The 20,921-nt window shown below is 35.2% G+C and overlaps 1 protein-coding gene across 6 annotated transcripts in view; it reads right to left on the bottom strand.

Annotated features, from left to right (window-relative positions):
* The window catches only part of faf (ubiquitin carboxyl-terminal hydrolase-like faf), a 607,647-nt gene that overhangs the window by 223,826 nt on the left and 362,900 nt on the right, over positions 1–20,921 (bottom strand). For all 6 annotated transcript variants that reach the window (XM_069845718.1, XM_069845714.1, XM_069845717.1 and 3 more), the window contains one exon: positions 6,841–7,010. In XM_069845718.1, the coding sequence (XP_069701819.1) occupies positions 6,841–7,010 (170 nt within the window). The remainder of the gene's footprint in view (positions 1–6,840; positions 7,011–20,921) is intronic.

Here is a 20,921-nt window from a genome sequence, read left to right as displayed (position 1 = left end):
GCTTCACATATAATTTCACCTGACCTATGCGGAAATTCATTGATTTTTACGGAACAAATTACATATTTGCACACTCAAAGACTCCTTTAAATTTAGCTTTATCAATAAGTCGCGACTTACACGTCTTAGTGTACTTTTCTTTTTAAAAGCGTGATTAGGAAGGTAAATGGATTTAAACACTTGTTATATATTACGCGATCTTTACCATCACTCATGTTGTATGGAAGTCACGTCACTGCCCGAAATTCAAACCCAAACTGATTATTTTTCTCTCATGCCATCTGTTTACTGCCATAAATTTTACTGCCTTACCCAGTCTTGCTATCATCAAACACTTGGCTATATTACAGTATAAACTGTGAAGGGCTTCCCCCTGAGCTGACAATAATAAAATAATTTTAGATAAGATATTTACTGTTCCTTAAGGTATTAATCATTTGATGATTAGTATGGTGACATCAGATGCAACGGGAAATTTCCACGGGCAGCCTTCTAGCCTATGGCTGCAAGCAGTTCATTAGCTGGGCATCGCGAGCGCGTGCATGCTTCCGGAAAATAAATTGTTACAAATGTATGGGTGCCGATCCCATATTTATAATGCAGTAGTTTACAGATAATACATCAGCGAACAAGTCTATATTTTTTTCAGATTTTTAACTTGGCTATTTAATAAAGTAATTTTGCTTTGAAAAAGAAATGATTAAAAAATAGGCCAAATTTTTAATTTATTTGTGATAGGCCTAAAGTAATAAAAAGTGTTGTATTTCGTCTTTCAAATGTGCCAAACCGCAAATCTCAATTATATGTAGACACAAAGTTCCAAGCGAGTTTATGTAACAGTGCGCGCATAATTTGCGTAACTTCAAATATTCATAACTACACAAATAATTAATAATTGTGAAAATAAAAAAATGGGTCTCCTTATTTGATGTCTGGAATTCATGAAAAAAAATTCGACCATTTCCGAGAAGGTCGTGTTTTACTGCTGTGCGATTTGACGTGGAATGACTCATATGTCTTCTCTTCATATGCACTATGGAGAGATTTGGAATTTAAACAAGATATCTTGGTGCACAATCTCGTGATTAGAAGTTATGCTCTCTCTCTCTCTCTCTCTCTCTCTCTTCCAGTTCCCAGATAAAAATTTTACACGAAAATTACCTGGCTGGGAATCAAACTCTGGCCGATTAGTCTGGAGGCATACATACTACTACAGAGCTAACTCAGTGGACCACCTTACTTCTATTTATTTCAATATGAACTCATAGTTTTATATCTGTAAAAATAAATTTTAAGATATCTATAAAATTGATCAAGTTACACATTAAAATGTTCTGCCATGCAAACACAAAACCAGCCAACAAATTGTATTGCTCATTTTCTCAAACACAGACCTTCGAGGGTCATAAAAATTGATTTTTCTTTTTTCTTATAGTAATTTAATATGAAATTTTGCTTTATATATGTAAAAGAAATTTTCAGATACCTATAACATTTACCAAGTTATACATTGAAATGTCCCACCATGAAACATACTGTATACCATCCAGCAATATGTATTTCTCACTTTCTCAAAACTGCATTTTTGAACTGTTTAAAACATACCTTCAATTATTTTAGATAATTGTATGACTTTTGCATGGCTCCTTTTCTTACTAAGATTAACAAACTGAAGCTCGATGTTTAATCTTAGATATATGAAGAACAATTCATTTCTTCCTCTTGCAATGCAGATATTCTAACTATTAAGCTAGGGCTTGTTATTGTGACTGTTGTCTTTAAGGAGGGACTATAAGTGAAATAATGGTGAAAAATTAAGAAAATTTAATTTTATTGTTTTCATGTTCGTAACTATATTTGAATTTTCTAGTTTCATAATATGGTTTCATTTCCATTTGACAGACCTTTAAAATATGTCGCGTGATTTTTATATATGTAACAGAGAAAGAAGGAAGTTAAAAATATTGCTAAACGCTCCTCCCTGTGGCTATACAGACAAATCCCATCCTAATCCAAAGCCTTCATCATTCTAAGGTACCATCCTATCTCAACCGTAGTTTGTTCCAGGTGTGGCTAGTCATGGTTACCGTTTAATAGGAGGTTTGAAACCTATTCCATATCACTGGTTAGATGCTAACTCTTCAACAGTGAACTGCAATCATCCACAGGCCATCTGTAAGCTACAAGTAGGCAACCGAGGTCTGGCCATATTACTTGTCTGAAATTTTTTTACCACTGTCGAGTGAGTGCACTGTCGTTTGTTGACATCTGTATATAGGTGCTGGAGGGACTATGCATAGCAAGAGAGAGGGCATGTACAGTTGTGGCAAAAAAAAAAAAAACCGGACCGACAGAATAATCAAAGTTCCCGAAATGAGCCACTGCTCATGTCACATCCACATTCACAAGATAGCAAGTAATCTATTGAAATTGTTGTAGTTTCGACTGCTGGCGTACCCATTTCGAAAGCCATTAGAAAATAAGCTTGTAAAATTCATGTTCTGGGAATAATAAGTTAATTAAGTAGTAAAATATCGCTGCAAAAAAAAAAAAAAAAAAATGTTTCCTTCCCAGGCAGGATTCGAACCCCGAAAGTCTTAGTTACCAGTCTAGTGTGCTGTCACTGTGAACAAGACTCTGAAATCAGCTACAAGGGTCGGTCCTTTTTTTTTTTTTTTGCCACTACTGTACATTCCACATCAAAGCGTTATCAGCACATATAATCACATGCTGTCCTGCACTTGGTAACAATATAATAATACTAATACAATAAAAAATTATTATATTGATACCAGCACTTCTTTTAATGTCAATTATTACTTATATTATTTGTTTATTTCATTTTATAGATAAGGAGGAGAGATCTGACATTTGAGCTGTACGTGAGGGGAAGGAATGAACTATCAGAAAGAGGGTTTGTATCATGATGGTTAATATTATACGAATCTATCAACACGGAAGTTCAACTCTATCTAAAACACATCTTCCCGCTCCATACCCATTGGTGATGTAGCCATGGCACATGATACTATCATAGGACAGGACATGTCTTGTCTCCTCTAATTGTAATTAGCTCTTATCTATTGTTATAATAGTCCTGCATTCATCTTATCTATTGTTATATAGTCCTGTGTTCGAAGTGTAATAAATCATGTGTTTACAATATTCAAAATGCGTAGTGTCGAGTGAGTAAGCTGATTAAGGTGAATGTCAAGGAATGCTGATAACGAGAAATTGCGTCATAGCTTCTGCCTCCCTTTATTATTGTTTGAGAGGAGGAATTTATATTTTAATATGAGTCACGAATTGCAGTATTTAGTGGTAGTTGGTATAACCTTATCAGGCAGATTATTTCTCGTTCTCGAGAATGGCAGTGCCACCAATACAATTCTCGTAAATAGTGTTATCTATCCGCTACTCTTGCCAACAACAACGATCGGTACTAGGAGAGGGGTGCATATTTACTGTACCTGAGCGATAGCTGAACTGACTACTGCCACAATGATACACTGCACTGATGTCGTGAAAATTGGAATGCACTGTACCGCTACGCCTGAGATAAGAGATTGCATCACATGATACATTCCGAGCAGTTGCCTTCACTGTCACTGGTAATCATTTTTCAGACAAGTAATACCTCGGTTTCTGCCGTAACTTTATTATTCGTAAACTATATATATATATATATATATATATATATATATATATATATATATAGTTATTGTTAGGCTACATGTAATATACGCAAGTGGTAAAAGTTATACAAGTGTTGTAAATTTTTGTTATATATAGAGTATATTTTTTTCATACAGTTGCCTAACATATATTTCTCTTCCATATGAAACTCATTTAAATGATCTAATCATATGAGCCGTTCAGAGCAAGAGTGGTGAAAATCAAAAATGAGTAATGAGGGTTAAAGTAAACATTCTGTAAAATACAGCACAAAGTAGCAATTAATATTCAATTTATTTAAACTATTAGTAGTCAGTGAATAGCAAAAAGACCATATTAATTGCTACTTTGCACTGTAATTTATATAATTTTTAAATTAAACCTCATTACCCAATTTTAACTTACACCACTTTTGCTCTGAACAGCTCATATAATCAAATGTGGCCAAACATACTGTATTTCTGATACTGTAAAGGATAATTATGCATGTGAAACTTTAACATCATTTTTCTCTGTTTCTATTTTTTGCACATTCTTTGCATAATAAAATGCTAAGAAATTCACAGATTTAGTGCTAGAAAGCTCAAATTTTGCCTACTTACTCATATTTTTCAATTTTCAAAAGTAATTATTTATTATATGTGGAAAAAAGAGAGAGAGAGCGAAGGAGGGAGGGAGAGAGAGAGGGGGAGAGGAAGAAAGAGAGGGAAGGGAGAGAGAGGGGGAGAGAGTGGTGGGGAGGGGGAGAGGGAGATAGGGAGGGAGAGAGGATGGGTAGGGGAGTGGAGAGAGGGGGAGGGAGAGGGGGATTGGGGGAGGGGAAATTGGGAGGGGAGGGGAGAGGGAGAGAGAGAGACTCAAAAACTATTTCTGTTAGAGGGCAATGAGTCTGTCATCAGGAGTTGATTTAGACCTCTATATCTGATCTGCATAGATATCACTTTCACAATAGCATTATATCACATATTGAGATGCTTTCAAATGAAACTCTGATAGCAGTAGCCACATAATGGAGGTTCCGTCAATCCTTCAATGGAATAGTTTTTGCAACATCTTTAAGATTCAAAGGCAACTTCAACTTGAAGAATGAGCTTACAAACTGAATAACATTTCCGTAAAATTTCACAGAAACCACGAATGTCCACATGAATGACACTTCATGTGACTATTATATTATCCCGTCATAAAATTTAAAAGCTTTAAATGGAGGAGGGAGACTGCACCTTAAAACTTATAAATCATAAGTGCCAATGCCAAGACAAGTCATACAAGGGATAATAGTTTATGGTCCCTTATATGCTACTAAGGGTAGTAACAGTATAATCACTTCATGAATACTCCCAAGACATTAAGAGCTGCATTACAGTTGGTTTTAATCATGATACAATTTTAGTGAAGTGATCCAATTTTTTTTGGTCAGTGTACAATAAATAATAATATTAAGTTTCGTATCAAATATTTAATAAATTATGAGAGTAAAGAAGTATTAATACAATAAATACACTAAAACTTTATTTATACGTTTGTGTGGGGGTCTATAATACAGTACTCAAATTTATAACACATATTCTTGAAGAATGTATGATTTGTTGAAAATCTTACCTTCTTGCCAAAACTGGCTGATATATTACATTTCAAACTTCAATCTATAAAATTTTACGACAATGACTTACCTTGTTCTTCCAGTGCAATCTTCATTAAAATAATATGTTAGTAATGTACAAAAAAATCAGTTATTTTGGAATAAACCATGCCCTCAAGTTGTGATAATTGGTCTATAATTTGTTCAGTTACATCATGGTGTGTTACAAAATGTTTCACTGTTTCTAAAGCAGTAACAGTGTCATTAAAGAATACAACATTGGTGGAGGAAAGCATGGGCAGCTTCAAAATTCCATGAATTTCGAAGAATATCATATCTTAACAATGAACCCGTACTGTATTTGTGTATTCTAACATTTTCACGGTTCAATTACTTACTATAAGTAGAAAAAGAAAAGAAATACACCTAAAATGTGATGGTAAAGAACTCAAGCAAACAAATGAAAATATTTTGGACAATATAATGACTTGGAAAAACAATATAAACTATATTAATAATAAAGCAGGTAGCCATCAGCCTTTTGAAAAGATTAGCTGGGGAAAACTGAAAATGTATCAGGAAACCCTTAACACAATCTACAAAATATATGTTAAACCAGTCCTCAAATATTGTGATTAAGTTCTAATAACATTTAAAAAAAACAACTTTAAAATCAGGTTTGAAAATTAACAACTGGAGCAATGAAGACAACTCCAACGACCACTATGGAAGTACTTACAAACAACAAAATATTTGCAAGGAGTTAGGAAAACAAACTTCAGTATAGTATGAAAAATTGATTAGAATACTTATCTAACAGTCACTTGGACAAAAGGGTATCAATAAACAGACTCAAAACACAAAAGTGCTTTCTGACTATTGTGAAAGGTATAAAACAAGAGTTAGAAATCCCATGGCTGGCAGAAAACCTCATCATATTAGTAGAGATTCCACTTAAACAATCAGTAAGACATAACATATACTGTATTTAGAGAAAAACTTAAAAAAAAAAATCGTATACTGACACAGCAATAATGAGAGCTTTAGCACTAGAAGGCATACATTAAAAATATCCACATACAAAATGGCTGCAAATCTTATGGACAGATCACTCAGATCAACTGAAGAAAGTGCTGGAGCTGAAGTTGCATACCCTCTCTTCTCAGCTTACCATAATGCTGGCCCATATTTAACAAATTTGATAGAGAGATAAATAGCAGCTATCTAGATAGCTTCACAAAATAAATACATTTCAGACAGTTGTAATTCTGTCACGCGCGTGCACGCACGCATGCACGCGCGCGCGCGCACACACACACACACTCTCCCCCCCGCCCCCCAATGTGCACACTTTTCTCTCTGCTCCCCTCACTCTCTCTCTTACGGAAAACCAAACTTCGAGCAAAATTAATTTAAAATGTATAAATGACGTTTTGTATCTCTTGGGATTTAAAATATGATCGTGTAAACAAAAAACCTATAACAGAAATAAATGAACATGGTAAGTATAGGAATTTTGCTGGGACTTCAGAAAAAAACGTATAAAAATGCTTTACTGTAATTAATATATAATGATTGCTTACTTGAAATGCTTCCAAAGTCCTCTAGGAACATAATATTGCAACTTGCTGTAAGCAAGGTGACCAAAAATGGCTTGCACTTGCTTTAGTATGCCAATATTATACTCCTTTCTTGATTCCTCCAACCCACATTTCTCATCATTGCAGTCATTTTCATTTGATTCCAAATTAGCCTGATGTAACAAACAAAAGAAAAAACACACAAAGAGAATTAGTTTTTTATTTAATGATTCTGTTATATTACTAAGGCTAATGAATGAACATGGTTAAAAAACACATACTCGGAAAACCTGCACTTCTGACATGTTTTAAACATTATTCACAGAAATACTTTTCCGTAACACTGAGTTCCCCCCCCCCCCCCTTTCGCAAATGAGAGGGTTCATCTTATGTATTTTTTCATGGCAAAATCAATGGGAAATTCGTTTTTCTCTATCACCCTCAGATTTTATATACCAGGTGTTTCAGACCACCCGTATCAGGCTTTTTTCTCAAAAACTATATGATACTGGTTGTTCATAAAAAAAATTTTGATAACCAAAACCTATGTCAAGAATCGATTTGTGGTAGTATCATTTCCCGTAATAAACCAGAAGTAGGGGTACCTGTGGTCAACTTCGAAATTTCAAATGAGGACATAGGTCATTGAAGGTACCATTGGAAACTACTTTTAAAAAGAAACAACTTTTACTGAAACTTTTTTTTCTAACTTTTATTGTTTACTCACAAAGCAACAAAAATAGTATCTTCTGAGAAATACGTTGTTAATGTATGTATACTCTTCATAGTAACTGTTCAAAATATCCGCCACCCTGTGCTAAACAATGTTCTGATCTACTAACATCTGTGATTGCATGGAGCACTTCAGCACAGCTGAGAGACCTACAGGCTTCTCTAATTCTTTGTTTCATGTCTTCTCTGTTGTTGGACGCAACTGGTAGACCATATTCTTCTCAGAAAAAGAAGTCATTTGGAGCGAAGTCAGGAGATTGGGCCAGCCAAGATACTGGTCTTCCTCGTCCAATCTATCATAAGCGAAATAACTGGTTAATAACTTGTCGAGCCCTATGTGAAAAGTGAGCCATACAGCCGTCCTGCTGAAGCCACATAATTAACCTAAGTGCAAGGGGAACATCATGAAGCAACTAGTGCAAAATGTTTTGGAGGAAGCGTGCGTACATTCCGCCATTCAAGTTCTCTTAAAAAAAATGGTCCTATGACTCAGTATTCGAGGAAGCCACACCATGTGTTCAGGCTCCACATGTACTGGTAATCCACTTCACGTAACCTGTGTGGATTAACCAAGTCCAATAATGGGCATTGTATTGATTCACCTGACCATTACTTTTGAAAGTTATCTCATTAGTCCACAGAATTCTGAGCTCGAAATCATGGTCCGTGTTTAGAAACTAATTGCAGAAATCAACATGAGTCTGAAAGTTATGTCCCTTAAGTTCGTGATGGAGCTAAATAAGGTATGGTTGAAATTTGTTGTCTTTGAGAATTATAAATACTGTACTACGGTGCAATCCTTCTTGTGGAGTCATGAGGATTAACTATCACTGCAGTGATAACATCGGCAGCTTCTTTCTCATTCCTCACAGGTCGTCCGATATGCTCACCCTTATTGTGTTTCGGTTGCACTACACCGTTTTTACGTACATGCTTTGCAAGACGCTAGAAAACATTGTACGAATGATGGGCATGCAATGGATATCTCTCTGCGTAAACATGTGCTGCTTCTCTGCAATTCCGATGGTATTCTCCAAGTATCATCAATATGTCGAATGCCTATTCATTTGTGAATGGCTTTTTCAAATAGCGAACCCAAAGGGAGACAACGTCATATGGACGAATAAACAAAATTCACTGTTGCTATGCAAAATAAAGACAGTGGAAAGTGACTTTGTTTACAATTATACTGGACCTATTAACGGTACAGTACATACATAAACAACATACAGAATTTTTCAGACTACTATTTTTGTTGCTTTGTGAGTAAACAATAGAAGTTAGAAAAAAAATTTCAGTAAAAGTTGTTTCTTTTCAAAAGTAGTTTCCAATGGTACCTTCAATGACCTATGTTCTCATTTGAAATTTGGAAGTTAACCACAGGTACCCCTACTTCTGGTTTATTACGGGAAATGGTACTACCACCAATTGATTCTTTACATAGGTTCGGTTATCAAAATTTTTTTTTATGAACCAGTACCATTCAGTTTTCGAGAAAAAAATCCTGATATGGGAGGTCTGAAACACCAGGTGTGTGTATATATATGGTATATTAGTCTTGACTACTTAAAGGTTCATAGTAGCCATTCTCAGCCCACTCATATACTCATATGTCAAAATATATCATTATCCTCTTTTATAATTATAAACCTGCCTAAAAGCTCAGCAGACTTCATGTCTGAGTCTGAATTATCTTAAAATGGCCTTTAGGTGTCATGAAACGTGTCAAATTATACTTTGAGCTGCACTTAACCAGGCGTACTTCTGCATTAATTTGTAAATTTAACTTTTCTCCAATTGGCTGCATGAGATTCAGTAACAAAAATTTAATTGTGCTGAGTATTTGATTCTGTGAAGAAGCGACTATTACCAGCCTCGTGTTTTAATATTTGGTGTTTGTAGTTAGGTTAGTGGGATATGGTGCTTCATTTAACAACAAATTGTAAGTGATTTAAAATTGTCTCATCAGTGTGTCAATTTCCCGACATTTTTATTATACATACAGGAAGTATACAATAAAACCAAACAGATAAACTAGAACACCTTCAACAGAAAGGGTTTATGCACAATATTTTGGAGGCAGGGTAGGAGATAAACAGATAAAAGTCCACACCTGTGGAGTAACGGTCAGCACGTCTGGCTGCAAAACCAGGTGGCCCGGGTTCGAACCCGGTCGGGGCAAGTTACCTGGTTGAGGTTTTTTCCGGGGTTTTCCCTCAACCCGATACGAGCAAATGCTGGGTAACTTTCGGTGCTGGACCCCGGACTCATTTCACCAGCATTATCACCTTCATTTCATTCAGACACTAAATAACCTAGATGTTGATACAGCGTCATAAAATAACCCAATAACAGAAAAAAAAATCAACAGATAAAAACGAAATTAAAGGCATAAAAAAAAAGAAAAAGAAAAAAGAGAGAAGAAAATGTGTACCCAAATATTCTATCAGCAATTAGACCGGTCACACATAGCAGTGATTTACCTAATCTGGTTTCTCCCAAATTTGGACATTAGAAGAAGTGCTGGAAATAGTTTTTCATTCAAGATCTGGGTCTGAATTCAAAGACTTCGGTCAGAAGTGTTACGCCTCATCTTATAAAACAAAGAATTAAATTATCTAGTGCATGATCTAAAGCCCTCAAAAGCAGAATTGTTAGGATAATTTCGATAATTGCTAGAATCAAAGCTAAAAGAATGAAATTTGTTAAGAAAGACATTAAATACCAGAGTATCTTTCACGAGAACAGCAGTTGTTTGCACACTTTACGACTCTTATTGTAACAACATCGTTAGGTTGATGAAAGCAATAGGTATTACATACATTCCAGAAGAAGGGGGCTGTTCATAGTGCCTTCAAAATTAAGTTTACTCAACAATAGAAACAGGCAACTGACAATACTAACTGATCATGCAGTGCATAAGAAAGAACTTTAAACATAAAGTTGCTCTTAGAAAAGATGCACACACTATAATGAACACAAGTCGCAAATATGTGCAGATTTCAAAGTGATAGGGAGTCTTATGATATACAAACTACTGTTGCTTCCAGTAAAAATGCGACAGTCACGCTTGACCTAAGCACTACATTAGTAAGGCTTGGCGTGTTCGGTCAAAACTGTACGTGGGGTGGGGGGGGGGGAGAGTCATATACAAGCTATTGGTTAAAAGCTCCAAAATAATTTTTCCCCCATTTCATTTGAAGCTAGGGTTCGTTAAAAACTTCGTAAAAGCACTTTGGATGTATTGGCACTAAGCTTGGCTGGCTTTCAAAATGTTTGTGTAAACTTTTCACAAAATAACAAATTAGAAAATTATAGAGAATTAACTGAAACACAGAGGTGCACAGAAAGCTTGGATGCAATATGTCTCTAAACATTAATTTCTTGCATTCACAATCAGTGACGAACATAGTGAATGTTTCCATCAAGATATTATTGAAATTTAAAAACTTTACCAGGGGAAGTGGAAACCTGACATGTATAATATGTCATGTCAGTAATTACATTCGTGTAATGTGGACCTCACAATTTTGCATATGGTGCCAAAATTAAATTTACATTTATTACATACATATTTTCTTGCAGAATGCTATATTATACCAAAATTTCATACCTACTACTTTATTCTCTCTTATTACCCTAACTTCACATCTGTGCCTACCTTCCCGCCCTTGACATACCAGTATAGATTTTATACCTAGTCATGGCTTTATACCAATCATGAACTTGCTATTTCTAAAACTTGTGTCTTGTGTTTTGAGGAGTTTATTTCTTGAGCTAATATGCTACATTATTCTCTAATTAATTCAGTGATTATTTCCATTTTTACTGTTCAACACTTCACTGTTCTACTTATATCTTAATCGTAGGGTCACTGCCCTCTAAACGTGTCACTCTACTACTGCACCTCTTCTACATGTGTCCGTCCTGTTTCCACTGCTATTGCTGACTGGAAGCCTAACATGCTCGTGGATTATTGCTGAACACCTATGCAGGAATGGATATCTGTCACACGAGATGTAAAATAAAGTGAATCCATTCAGGAGTTTGAAACATATCCAGTTATATTATTTCTTTCTTTCTTTCTTTCTTTTTTTTCTTTGTAATATTTCAATGTTGTTGTTGCTAAAGCTAAAGGAACTTGAATTTCTTCCATTCTCCTATGTTTCCTATGTTCCAATAATAATTTGTAAGATGAGATATGTCAGCATCCAGGCTGGCCTTAGGAGTTACATGGTCTGATTGGAAACATTATTTGGGGCCCCATGTTCACAGACAAGTTCTCTAGAATTTATACTGGTAAATACAGTTTATTATACACTTATATCTCTAATAAAATTAAAGAATTGGGCCCTTGGCATGACAGCCCATGAAGGACCAATGCTGACCAACAGGCTGCTGGTCAAAAGTCCACATGCCTCAGCATAGATGAATGATCATCCAGCCAGTTGGAGGTATCATGTGGTTACCACGATGATCCCCCAGCCGTTATAGCTGGTTTCTGTAACCAATTGGATCTCACTACCTATCGTAGCTCCTCAAATCCATCACACTGCTGGATAGCATCGGTTCCATACACAGGCCGAAATTTCATAGGGACTCGAGTCAGTGATCATTCTGTAATGCGAACCAGGCATGATGTCTTAGACCACGAAACTACAGTGTGGGACATATTTCTATTATTCACTGAAAATCAACCACTGCCTTTAACATGGAAAAGTAGGTAGGTAAGTAGACAGGTAGGTATCTAATGCTCTTGATTTAACAATCGAGTTATTTTCTCTCTTGCTTCCCAGTATTCAGATGTAAGATTTGTATTTTTTTAAGTGCTTCACAGTGTGATAAATTATTCATATCCATTTCTTCTTCTTGAGAACACAATACACAATTTGGAGTGGCTAGGATGTCAATCCTATGTAAATGTTTAGCCAGACAATCATGACCTATAAAGAGTCTGAACATGGCCACAACAGATTCACATGGTAGGTGAGGAATTAAATCAGGTTTATCTAGTAATTTTTTCCAATTGGAATTTTCTGTAGTATTTAATATTTGGACATTATAATTATTTTTAATTTTACAGAGTGAATCAAAAGTACGAAACCATATAAATATCTTTCATATGCTTGATTTTCGATTACTGTAGGTATTACCAGTATTTATAAGATCAAATGCATGAAAATACCTTTTCCAAACCCTCTTTAGTACTGTACCTTTTTACAAAATATCTGTAGATGCGCTAACTATTGTTGGTGTCATTATGACAGTTATCTTTAAATAACTTGAAAACGATTAGAAATATCTCAAAACAGATTGCACCAATGTTTTTTTTTTCCCAGAAAATTTCATATTATTTTGAGTATCTACATGACCCCTTTTCCATTTAAAATTTCAAAGTTGCATCCAAAATTGCGGCTTTTGAGATAGCTGAGGGATAAAATCGAATGTGTCACTCACTGGTATAGCATTTGGTCTTACAAATACTGGTAACACCTATAGTAATCGAAAATCAAGCATATGGAAGATATTTATATCGTTCCAGACTTTTGACTCGCCCTGTATTTTTAATAACTTGTTTTATTGAATAATATGAAAAATTATAGTTTTGTTTTTGTTCAATTTTAGTACCATTCTTTGCTCGAATGTCGGCTCACTCATTACCACTTCTATCACAACATGTGGAAATCCACTGAAGAACTATGATTTTATTTAAACTTCGGATATGTTTAATCATTGGGTAGATTTATTTTATTTTTTTCATTTTTGGTTGATTTGTTGATACTATTGATTGTATTGTGGCTCTAGAGTCACTGAATATGACTATATTCTTGCAATGATGAATCCAATTAGCTTCAACTTCTCCATCAATTTGGAGAAGTTATCTTTCTCGCTTTTTTCTCTGAAAAGATTTTTATTATTTTGTTTAAGTTTAATAAACTCCAGGTAATTTTCATGTTCAATGGACAGAATAAAGTCACCAAACTGTTCAAACGTTCTTGCTGCATTAATGATCTCAGATAATTAATCAAATCCTCATAACATTGGATTTTCTTCATTACTTTTCTAATATGGAAAAAAAAAAAAAAATCTGTGATTTTATTAACACTTTTATTATCTAAAATGTTGATAACTGTGTAGTTTAGTACATGCTGCAAGTTCATAGTCGAATCTTCTTCTCTACAGAGAACACATTTTGGTGATTTAGAGTCCGGCATTTGGATCTGATGAGTTTCAACATGCTGTTGTAAAGGGACTATACGGTTTAAAAATAAAAAAAATAAAAAAAATAACACAGTATGTAGCTTGAATAATGCAATTTATTGGAATGACTTCATTTTTTTGTAAATTACGCATTTCTGTGGTATCACATATTGAAAGTAAGTCCATTGTTCAAACATAACATCGATTTCACCACAAATTCAATGTTCAGAGACACGGTAGGATTCCTTTGAGGAACATGGCACTGCATGAATGGCCATTACATTGTGAAAAGGTGACTGTATGGTGTGCTGTTTCTGCTGCAGTCATATTTGGTCCCTATTTCTTCAAAGATGGAAATGAGAGAGCTGTTACGTTGAAAGGTGAATGGTATCGACAGATGTTACAGACATTTAGAGGCGCACTAAACAGGGATGACTTGTGGTTTCAACAAGATGGGGCTATGGTCCATACTGCCAGAGACACACTGCGATTATTGAGAAATTTCTTCCCAGGATGCATAATTTCTCGGTTTGGAGATATCAATTGGCCGGCTCGATCCCCAAATCTAACAGCTCCCGACTTCTTTTTGTGAGGACACCTCAAAGCAAGAGTGTTTCAAACCAGACCACACTCTATCCAGGATCTGAAGAATAGGATACAGGCTGATGTGCAAGAAATCAACGAAATCCCATGTTTATTGCAAAATGTCATGAACAATTTTCGTGTAAGGTTAAAAGATACCAACGGGATGACTTGAAATGTGTAATTTTCAAAAAATGAAGATATTTCAATAAATTGTATTATTCAAGCAAGGCCTACATACTGTAATATTTTTTCATTTTCAAACCTTATAGTCCCTTTACAACAGCATGTTGAAACTCGTCGAAACCAAATGCTGGACCCTATATAAACCCCAGTTCTGAAGAGATAAGCTGCCAAAGACTTATGTCCAGTTACTAGTCTGAAGGATTAGGAATCACAGTTTTAGTTTTTAAAATTTCGCATCAAGATTTATTTTTACTAACTTAATTATTATTATTATTATTATTATTATTATTATTTAAGATTGTTTGTTTACAATTTTTCTTAATCAATAATTTTGCTCAATAATACAATATATCAAAATATTTTTGTTGAATTGTGGTTCTTTTCTTTGATGTCAAATTTTCATCGGTTTAAGCTTGGAAAAACTTTTCTTCTGATGCTACAGTCACTTGGACCCTCAGGAAGATCTGAAGGGCAAATGAAAAAAAAAATTGAAAATGCAGTATCAGTATACATAACTGCAACCGAGAAATTCGAGCACTTTCATACGGATTTTAATCTCTGCTGGAAGAATTGGCTTCCATACATCACATATAGCCATTTATATTAACAACTTCATGGTATTCACTTATTCCTGCATTTGTTCTACCTTCACATCTGTCATTGTCACTTCCAGATCTACTGCATATTTTCGTATAATATCCATAGACAGGTCCTGAAAATAAAAATCATTGTGCTTAGATGTGGGGGCCCTCATAGGCGCAAGCCCCAATTGGGATAAATTGGTCCAATCGATTTAAAGTTGGCCCTGTCAGCATTAACCTTCTTAATCACTGGACATTTCAGCAGACGTTCTTTATTTGCATCCTTACAGAGAGTACAATGCGGTGAGGGATCTATATCAATTCTATGTAGATGTGAAGCTAACAGTCATGGTCTGTAGTTAAGCAGAAAAGTACCACTGATTTCCCCCTAGGCAAGTCAAGAATGATAAATTTGTTTTCCAAAAATACGTTCCATTACTTGTTTGTGCTGTCTTCAATATGCTTTACTTTACAAGCTTGGAGTTTATGCCTAAACCTATATTCGTATTATACAAATACATGTTATGGTTGATAGTATGTGTAATGTTCATTCCTTTTTTGTAAGAAAATCAGCTCTTTCTTTCCTTGCAAACTGACAATGTGCTAGTATCCACTGGATTACAACTTCTTTACAAAGACCTTGGAGTATTTTTCCTAGAGTATGTATGTATGTATCTCTCTTCTTTTTTTTTTTTATAGTTTTCAAGGTGTGGAGATTTGATTGCTTGTAGTCCTGTCTTAGAATATTACTACTTTTTCAAATTTGTCAATATGACTCATGAGTTGTTTAAGGACTGTGTTTATTGCCTGCAGTTCTCCATCATAATGTGTTGCTAGACTAGACGGCATTTCAGAAGGCAGTCAGCTATTACATGTGCCGTAGCATTTCTGGAATATGATGTCACAAACTTGTACAGTAGAACCAATCAGAATCAGTCTATAACAAGTACTTCCAGAGTTCGTTTGTTCACGTGTGAGTGTTTCAATTCATTGAATAAGTAAAACTAACATTTACTGTGTATGTGTAAAATAAATAAATGGAAGAAGAGACTGTAAAAAGACAAGTATTGCACAGGCAGGCGCGGAAAATAGTGTTTAAGGTGTATAATTATTTTAAAAACGTTGACGAGCAGAATGCTGCCAGCCATCTTGATGCTTACTGCAACGTTGCCAACGTGCAAGAAACGACTGTAGAAGTATGTAGTGTGGGACTGAGAAACTTGTAAAGAATATTGGTAGTGAAGGAAAGAGGGTTTGTTTGGTGTCATGCTTACAGTAATCAATGACTAAGGTCATTATTGTCTTTGGATAATTTAAATTCTCTCCTGCACTATTTGTATTGCACGTGCTCGTGAAGTACGATGTGGCAATGTTGTATGCTGCCTTGCCCTCTCTGTCTCTCTCGATGCAAACGCTAGCAGACTACCGCCTTCCGAATTGCTGTCGACTCTAGTAGACTGAGTGAAATATAAGAACTAAAGATACTGCTGTATATTCCTGCTCCAACACCACCAGTATATACTATACCCATATATGGAGTCACTCGTGAATGGGATACCAAGTAATGTAATTTTGAGTGACAGCATTTTCAGTTTGAGAGTCAATGTTGCATTTGATGGCTTTCTGCTCTACTAGATTATCTTCACATCTAATTTCTGATAATGAGAGTGGATATGTTGGATGCAGAATTTCTTCTACTATATCTGAAATATACAGATTGTACTTCATCTGTAAATTCCTGACTTCTTGGATGAAACCAGAGTAGATTTAAAGTTTACGTTCTTTAATTCTGTAAGTTCTCCACTAATCATTGTTAGGGAGCCTTCATAACTTCTCATGAAGACACTGTTTCTCAATTTTATTTGTACTTGAAGAAGAATACTGTTTGTCACTATTTGCATTGCAGCAATAGGAATAAATCTTACTCCTCCTGTTATTAGTCTCAGGGTTTGATTTTGCATTCTCTTCAATTTTGTCAATCTTGTCGGGATAGCAGTTATAAGTGTTTCACTACCATATAACAGAACTGCTTTATACTCGTGTATGTTCGGTATGTAGTGTTTAGCGCACTTACTGATGATTTTCAGAAGATAAAAGAAAAAGTTATTACAATTCGAGCAGTGAACTGGAAAAAGAACTACAAGTAGCAAATGACAAAATATTGCAATTGGAACAAAAAATTTCAGAACTTGAGAAATAACTTCAAAATCTAAATAATTTCTTGTTAAATATGAACAAATCTTTTCAGAATGCCAACATAAAATCACAACTCGTGGCTCATGTTAAATTTTGGGACAGTAACGATATATTGTAGTAGTTGTGACACTTTGTGCAATTTCGAAAAGACGTTCAGAATATGTAAGGAATATTGTAAATTACCCCTTATCCAGTGTACGTACTTTACATAAACGTCTTTCGACAACTGAGTATCTGCCAGGCTTAATTAAAATGGAGAAAAATATGGTGTTGTGTTATGACAGAATGAAAATAGGTAGTGATATTATTTTGTTATGAGTTATGACCCAACAAGCAACTCTTTCTATGGGCCATACAATAAAATTATGGTCAGCGTCATACTTGTTCGTAGTTTGACAGGGAAATGAAAGCAGTCAATTAATTATATGTTTGATTGCACTATCACGCCTTCATTATTAGAAAAGAAAATCTCTGTACAAGCCTCTGATTTTGAAGTACGTGCTTTCGTTAGTGACATGGGCCCTCAAAATCAGAAACTACGGAAAGACTTAGGAATTAATGTAAGTCAGACACATTTCAAATGCTGTGACATCTGGGCATAGAATATGAGGTTTATGTGAAATATCGCACGTGCTGAAACTAATGAGAAATCATTTACTATACACTGGACCTGTTTCAGAAACTGGAGAAAGTGTTATGCCAGCCACATCAGAAGATTTAAAACATACTGATGAGCTTAACAATGGCAGTTAAATCGAAGTCTTAAAGTAAATAATTATGAAAATAGTGAATTGATTGAAATGTTGGCCTGTTATCTTTTGCACTGATTGAAAAAGAAATATCTGTGTGTATATACTGCAAACAAACTCTTCTATAGTGAAAAAAATAAAAAGAACTGTGAAAGTAAGAAATCCGACTGGTTACAGTGTGTTTCACGGAGAAATATTCGTCCTACTGTTGACAGGCTTCGTGAGGTTTACAAAGTTGAAAAGTGTTTTGAGAAGTAGCATGGACCTTACAAACAATGCACAGAGACAATATCTTTAAATTTATCACTTGAACCACACATTTCAAGGTGTATTGGATGAGTCTAAATAGTCTATATTCCTACTGTGAGTAAAGTTTCATTCGTGTGATAGATAGCACTATCGCTAAGAGCAAGAGCAACATCCTTACAACGAAGCAAAAGCTTGAATTACTCGAAAAAATGGAGAGAAGATCCAAATTAATGGACGAATATGAAGTTAGAAGTTCAACTTTATACGATATAAAGAAACAAGGCAGTCAACTCCGGTGATTCATAAATAACACTGAATCTATGAAAGTTGTCGGAAAACTGTACATCAGCCCCACTGTGAAGAATTAGATCGTGTTCTATATGAAAGGTTCACAATTAAAATATCTGAGGCAATGTGCATTTCTGGGCTGATGCTACAAGAAAAAGTCAAGGAAATGCACCAGAAAATGAAACTGCAAGGTGAGTGTGAATTAAACATATTCAGAAACTAGCACAAACGTTTTCTAATATACTGAACGAAAAGATCTCTAGTAGCCTATAGATCCATTCATTATTGAATGATACTCCACAACTCGATCATCATGAAAGCTCTCAACAAATGCCAACAAGGGCCACATCTTGCGTTTACTCTTTACATTGTTCACATGTGAAAACATAGATAGAAAACTTTGTTATGTTCCTGGAGTAGATAGGGTAGCATTGGTAAGTTGCCGCTTGGGCCTTACAAACAATGCACAGAGACAATATCTTTAAATTTATCACTTGAACCACACATTTCAAGGGTGTATTGGATGAGTCTAAATAGAAAAGTGTGAAATTCTATATTCCTACTGTGAGTAAAAGTTTCATTCATGTGATAGAAAGCACTATCGCTAAGAGCAAGAGGAACATCCTTACAATGAAGCAAAAGCTTGAATTACTCGAAAAAATGGAGAGAAGATCCAAATTAATGGACGAATATGAAGTTAGAAGTTCAACTTTATACGATATAAAGAAACAAGGCAGTCAACTCCAGCGATTCATAAGTAACACCGAATCTATGAAAGTTGTCGGAAAACTGTACATCAGCCCCACTGTGAAGAATTAGATCGTGTTCTATATGAAAGGTTCACAATTAAAATATCTGAGGCAATGTGCATTTCTGGGCTGATGCTACAAGAAAAAGCCAAGGAAATGCACCAGAAAATGAAACTGCAAGGTGAGTGTGAATTTTCTGTTGGGTGGCTTAACAGATTCAGAGAGAGGTATGGAATTCAGGGAGAGGTATGGAATTCGAAAACTATGTGTGTCCAGTGAACAAGGGAGTGTCGACGAAGTGTCTGCAGATCAGTTTATTAATCAGTTCCAGAAAATTGTGTCTGAGAGTAATGTTAGTGCAGAACAAATACATAACACCAATGAGACTGGTTTATTATGGAGATGTCTTCCTACAACAACACTACCGTATATGACAGAAATCTCGCCTAAGGGCTTCAAATAAAACAAAGATCACTGAGTGAATATTCGAACGAAAATTAGTGTATTTTTGTGTTAAGTGATGTGTTTTAATACAGAAAATCATGTTGTAGGCCTACTCATTTGAATGCAAAAATGTGCAAAATAATAGCAACACCTGTATTGCTTTATGCCATTTCCATACACTTAATCTGATCTCAAAGATTCATACAACAGAATTATGTACAAAAGGTATACTTAAAAAAAGTAATGTCATAAAAGTAAACGTGCAAAATAATGGCTACACTTGCACTGTTATATGCCATTTCCATCCACTTGATGTGAACTGTAATCCAAAAAGTCATCTTCATACAACTCCCATACACATCTGACAGCTACGATTTTACTGTAAAAGTTCTGCGAGTGGGAGTATATGAAATATTTCTTCATATGCTGCAGATCATCGCACTTAACTTTAAAAATTGGCACTAGTCCACAGTATAAATCGTGTAAATTGCATCTAATGATGTTGACAATGCTTCTTCTTTCTGTTCTGATGGTAGTAGCTACTACGGAACACCCCAAAATAATGTTCACGAAAGTAAACGAGATTTGGAGAACTGCCATCGATTTTTAAGCACATTGTATATCTGATGGGAAAGGGACATTTGGCTTTGTATAGATCCAGAAACAAAATTTGGGCAACCTGAATTTTCCAAGTTCCAGTTATAACATGCTGCGCATGCTCAGTGCTTACTGCACATTGGCTACAAGTATCCACTCCTGTTTTGAAGAACTCTGTAGTACATTCAGTAACGTGGAATGATACTGGTTTTGATTAGTTGCTTATGATGATCTCGCGCCAATCATCTGGAACTTGCATTTGCTTTTTGGCTAATGAGGTCCATATCCTTGTCATACTCTAGATATGAGTGGCCTTGTACTGAAAAAAATAGTTTCACACTCCAAACGATGTTGTTCTGTGATTAAATGGAGTAAACAGATAACAGAATAATTTTATTCTGTACAGTACATGAGTCACAAAATATCACCAGTTCTGCTGTTGTTTCAGTATGGACAGTAGAAATGAAGTGGTTCAGCATTGAGCATACATCATCTGAACCCTTTCTTAACCAGAGATTCATCATACATGT

Source organism: Periplaneta americana, chromosome 14, assembly GCF_040183065.1.
Source record: "Periplaneta americana isolate PAMFEO1 chromosome 14, P.americana_PAMFEO1_priV1, whole genome shotgun sequence".
NCBI classification, from domain to species: Eukaryota; Metazoa; Arthropoda; class Insecta; order Blattodea; family Blattidae; genus Periplaneta; species Periplaneta americana.
The sequence above is the reverse complement of the archived record's forward strand: the minus strand, read 5'-3'. Positions and strand labels throughout refer to the sequence as shown.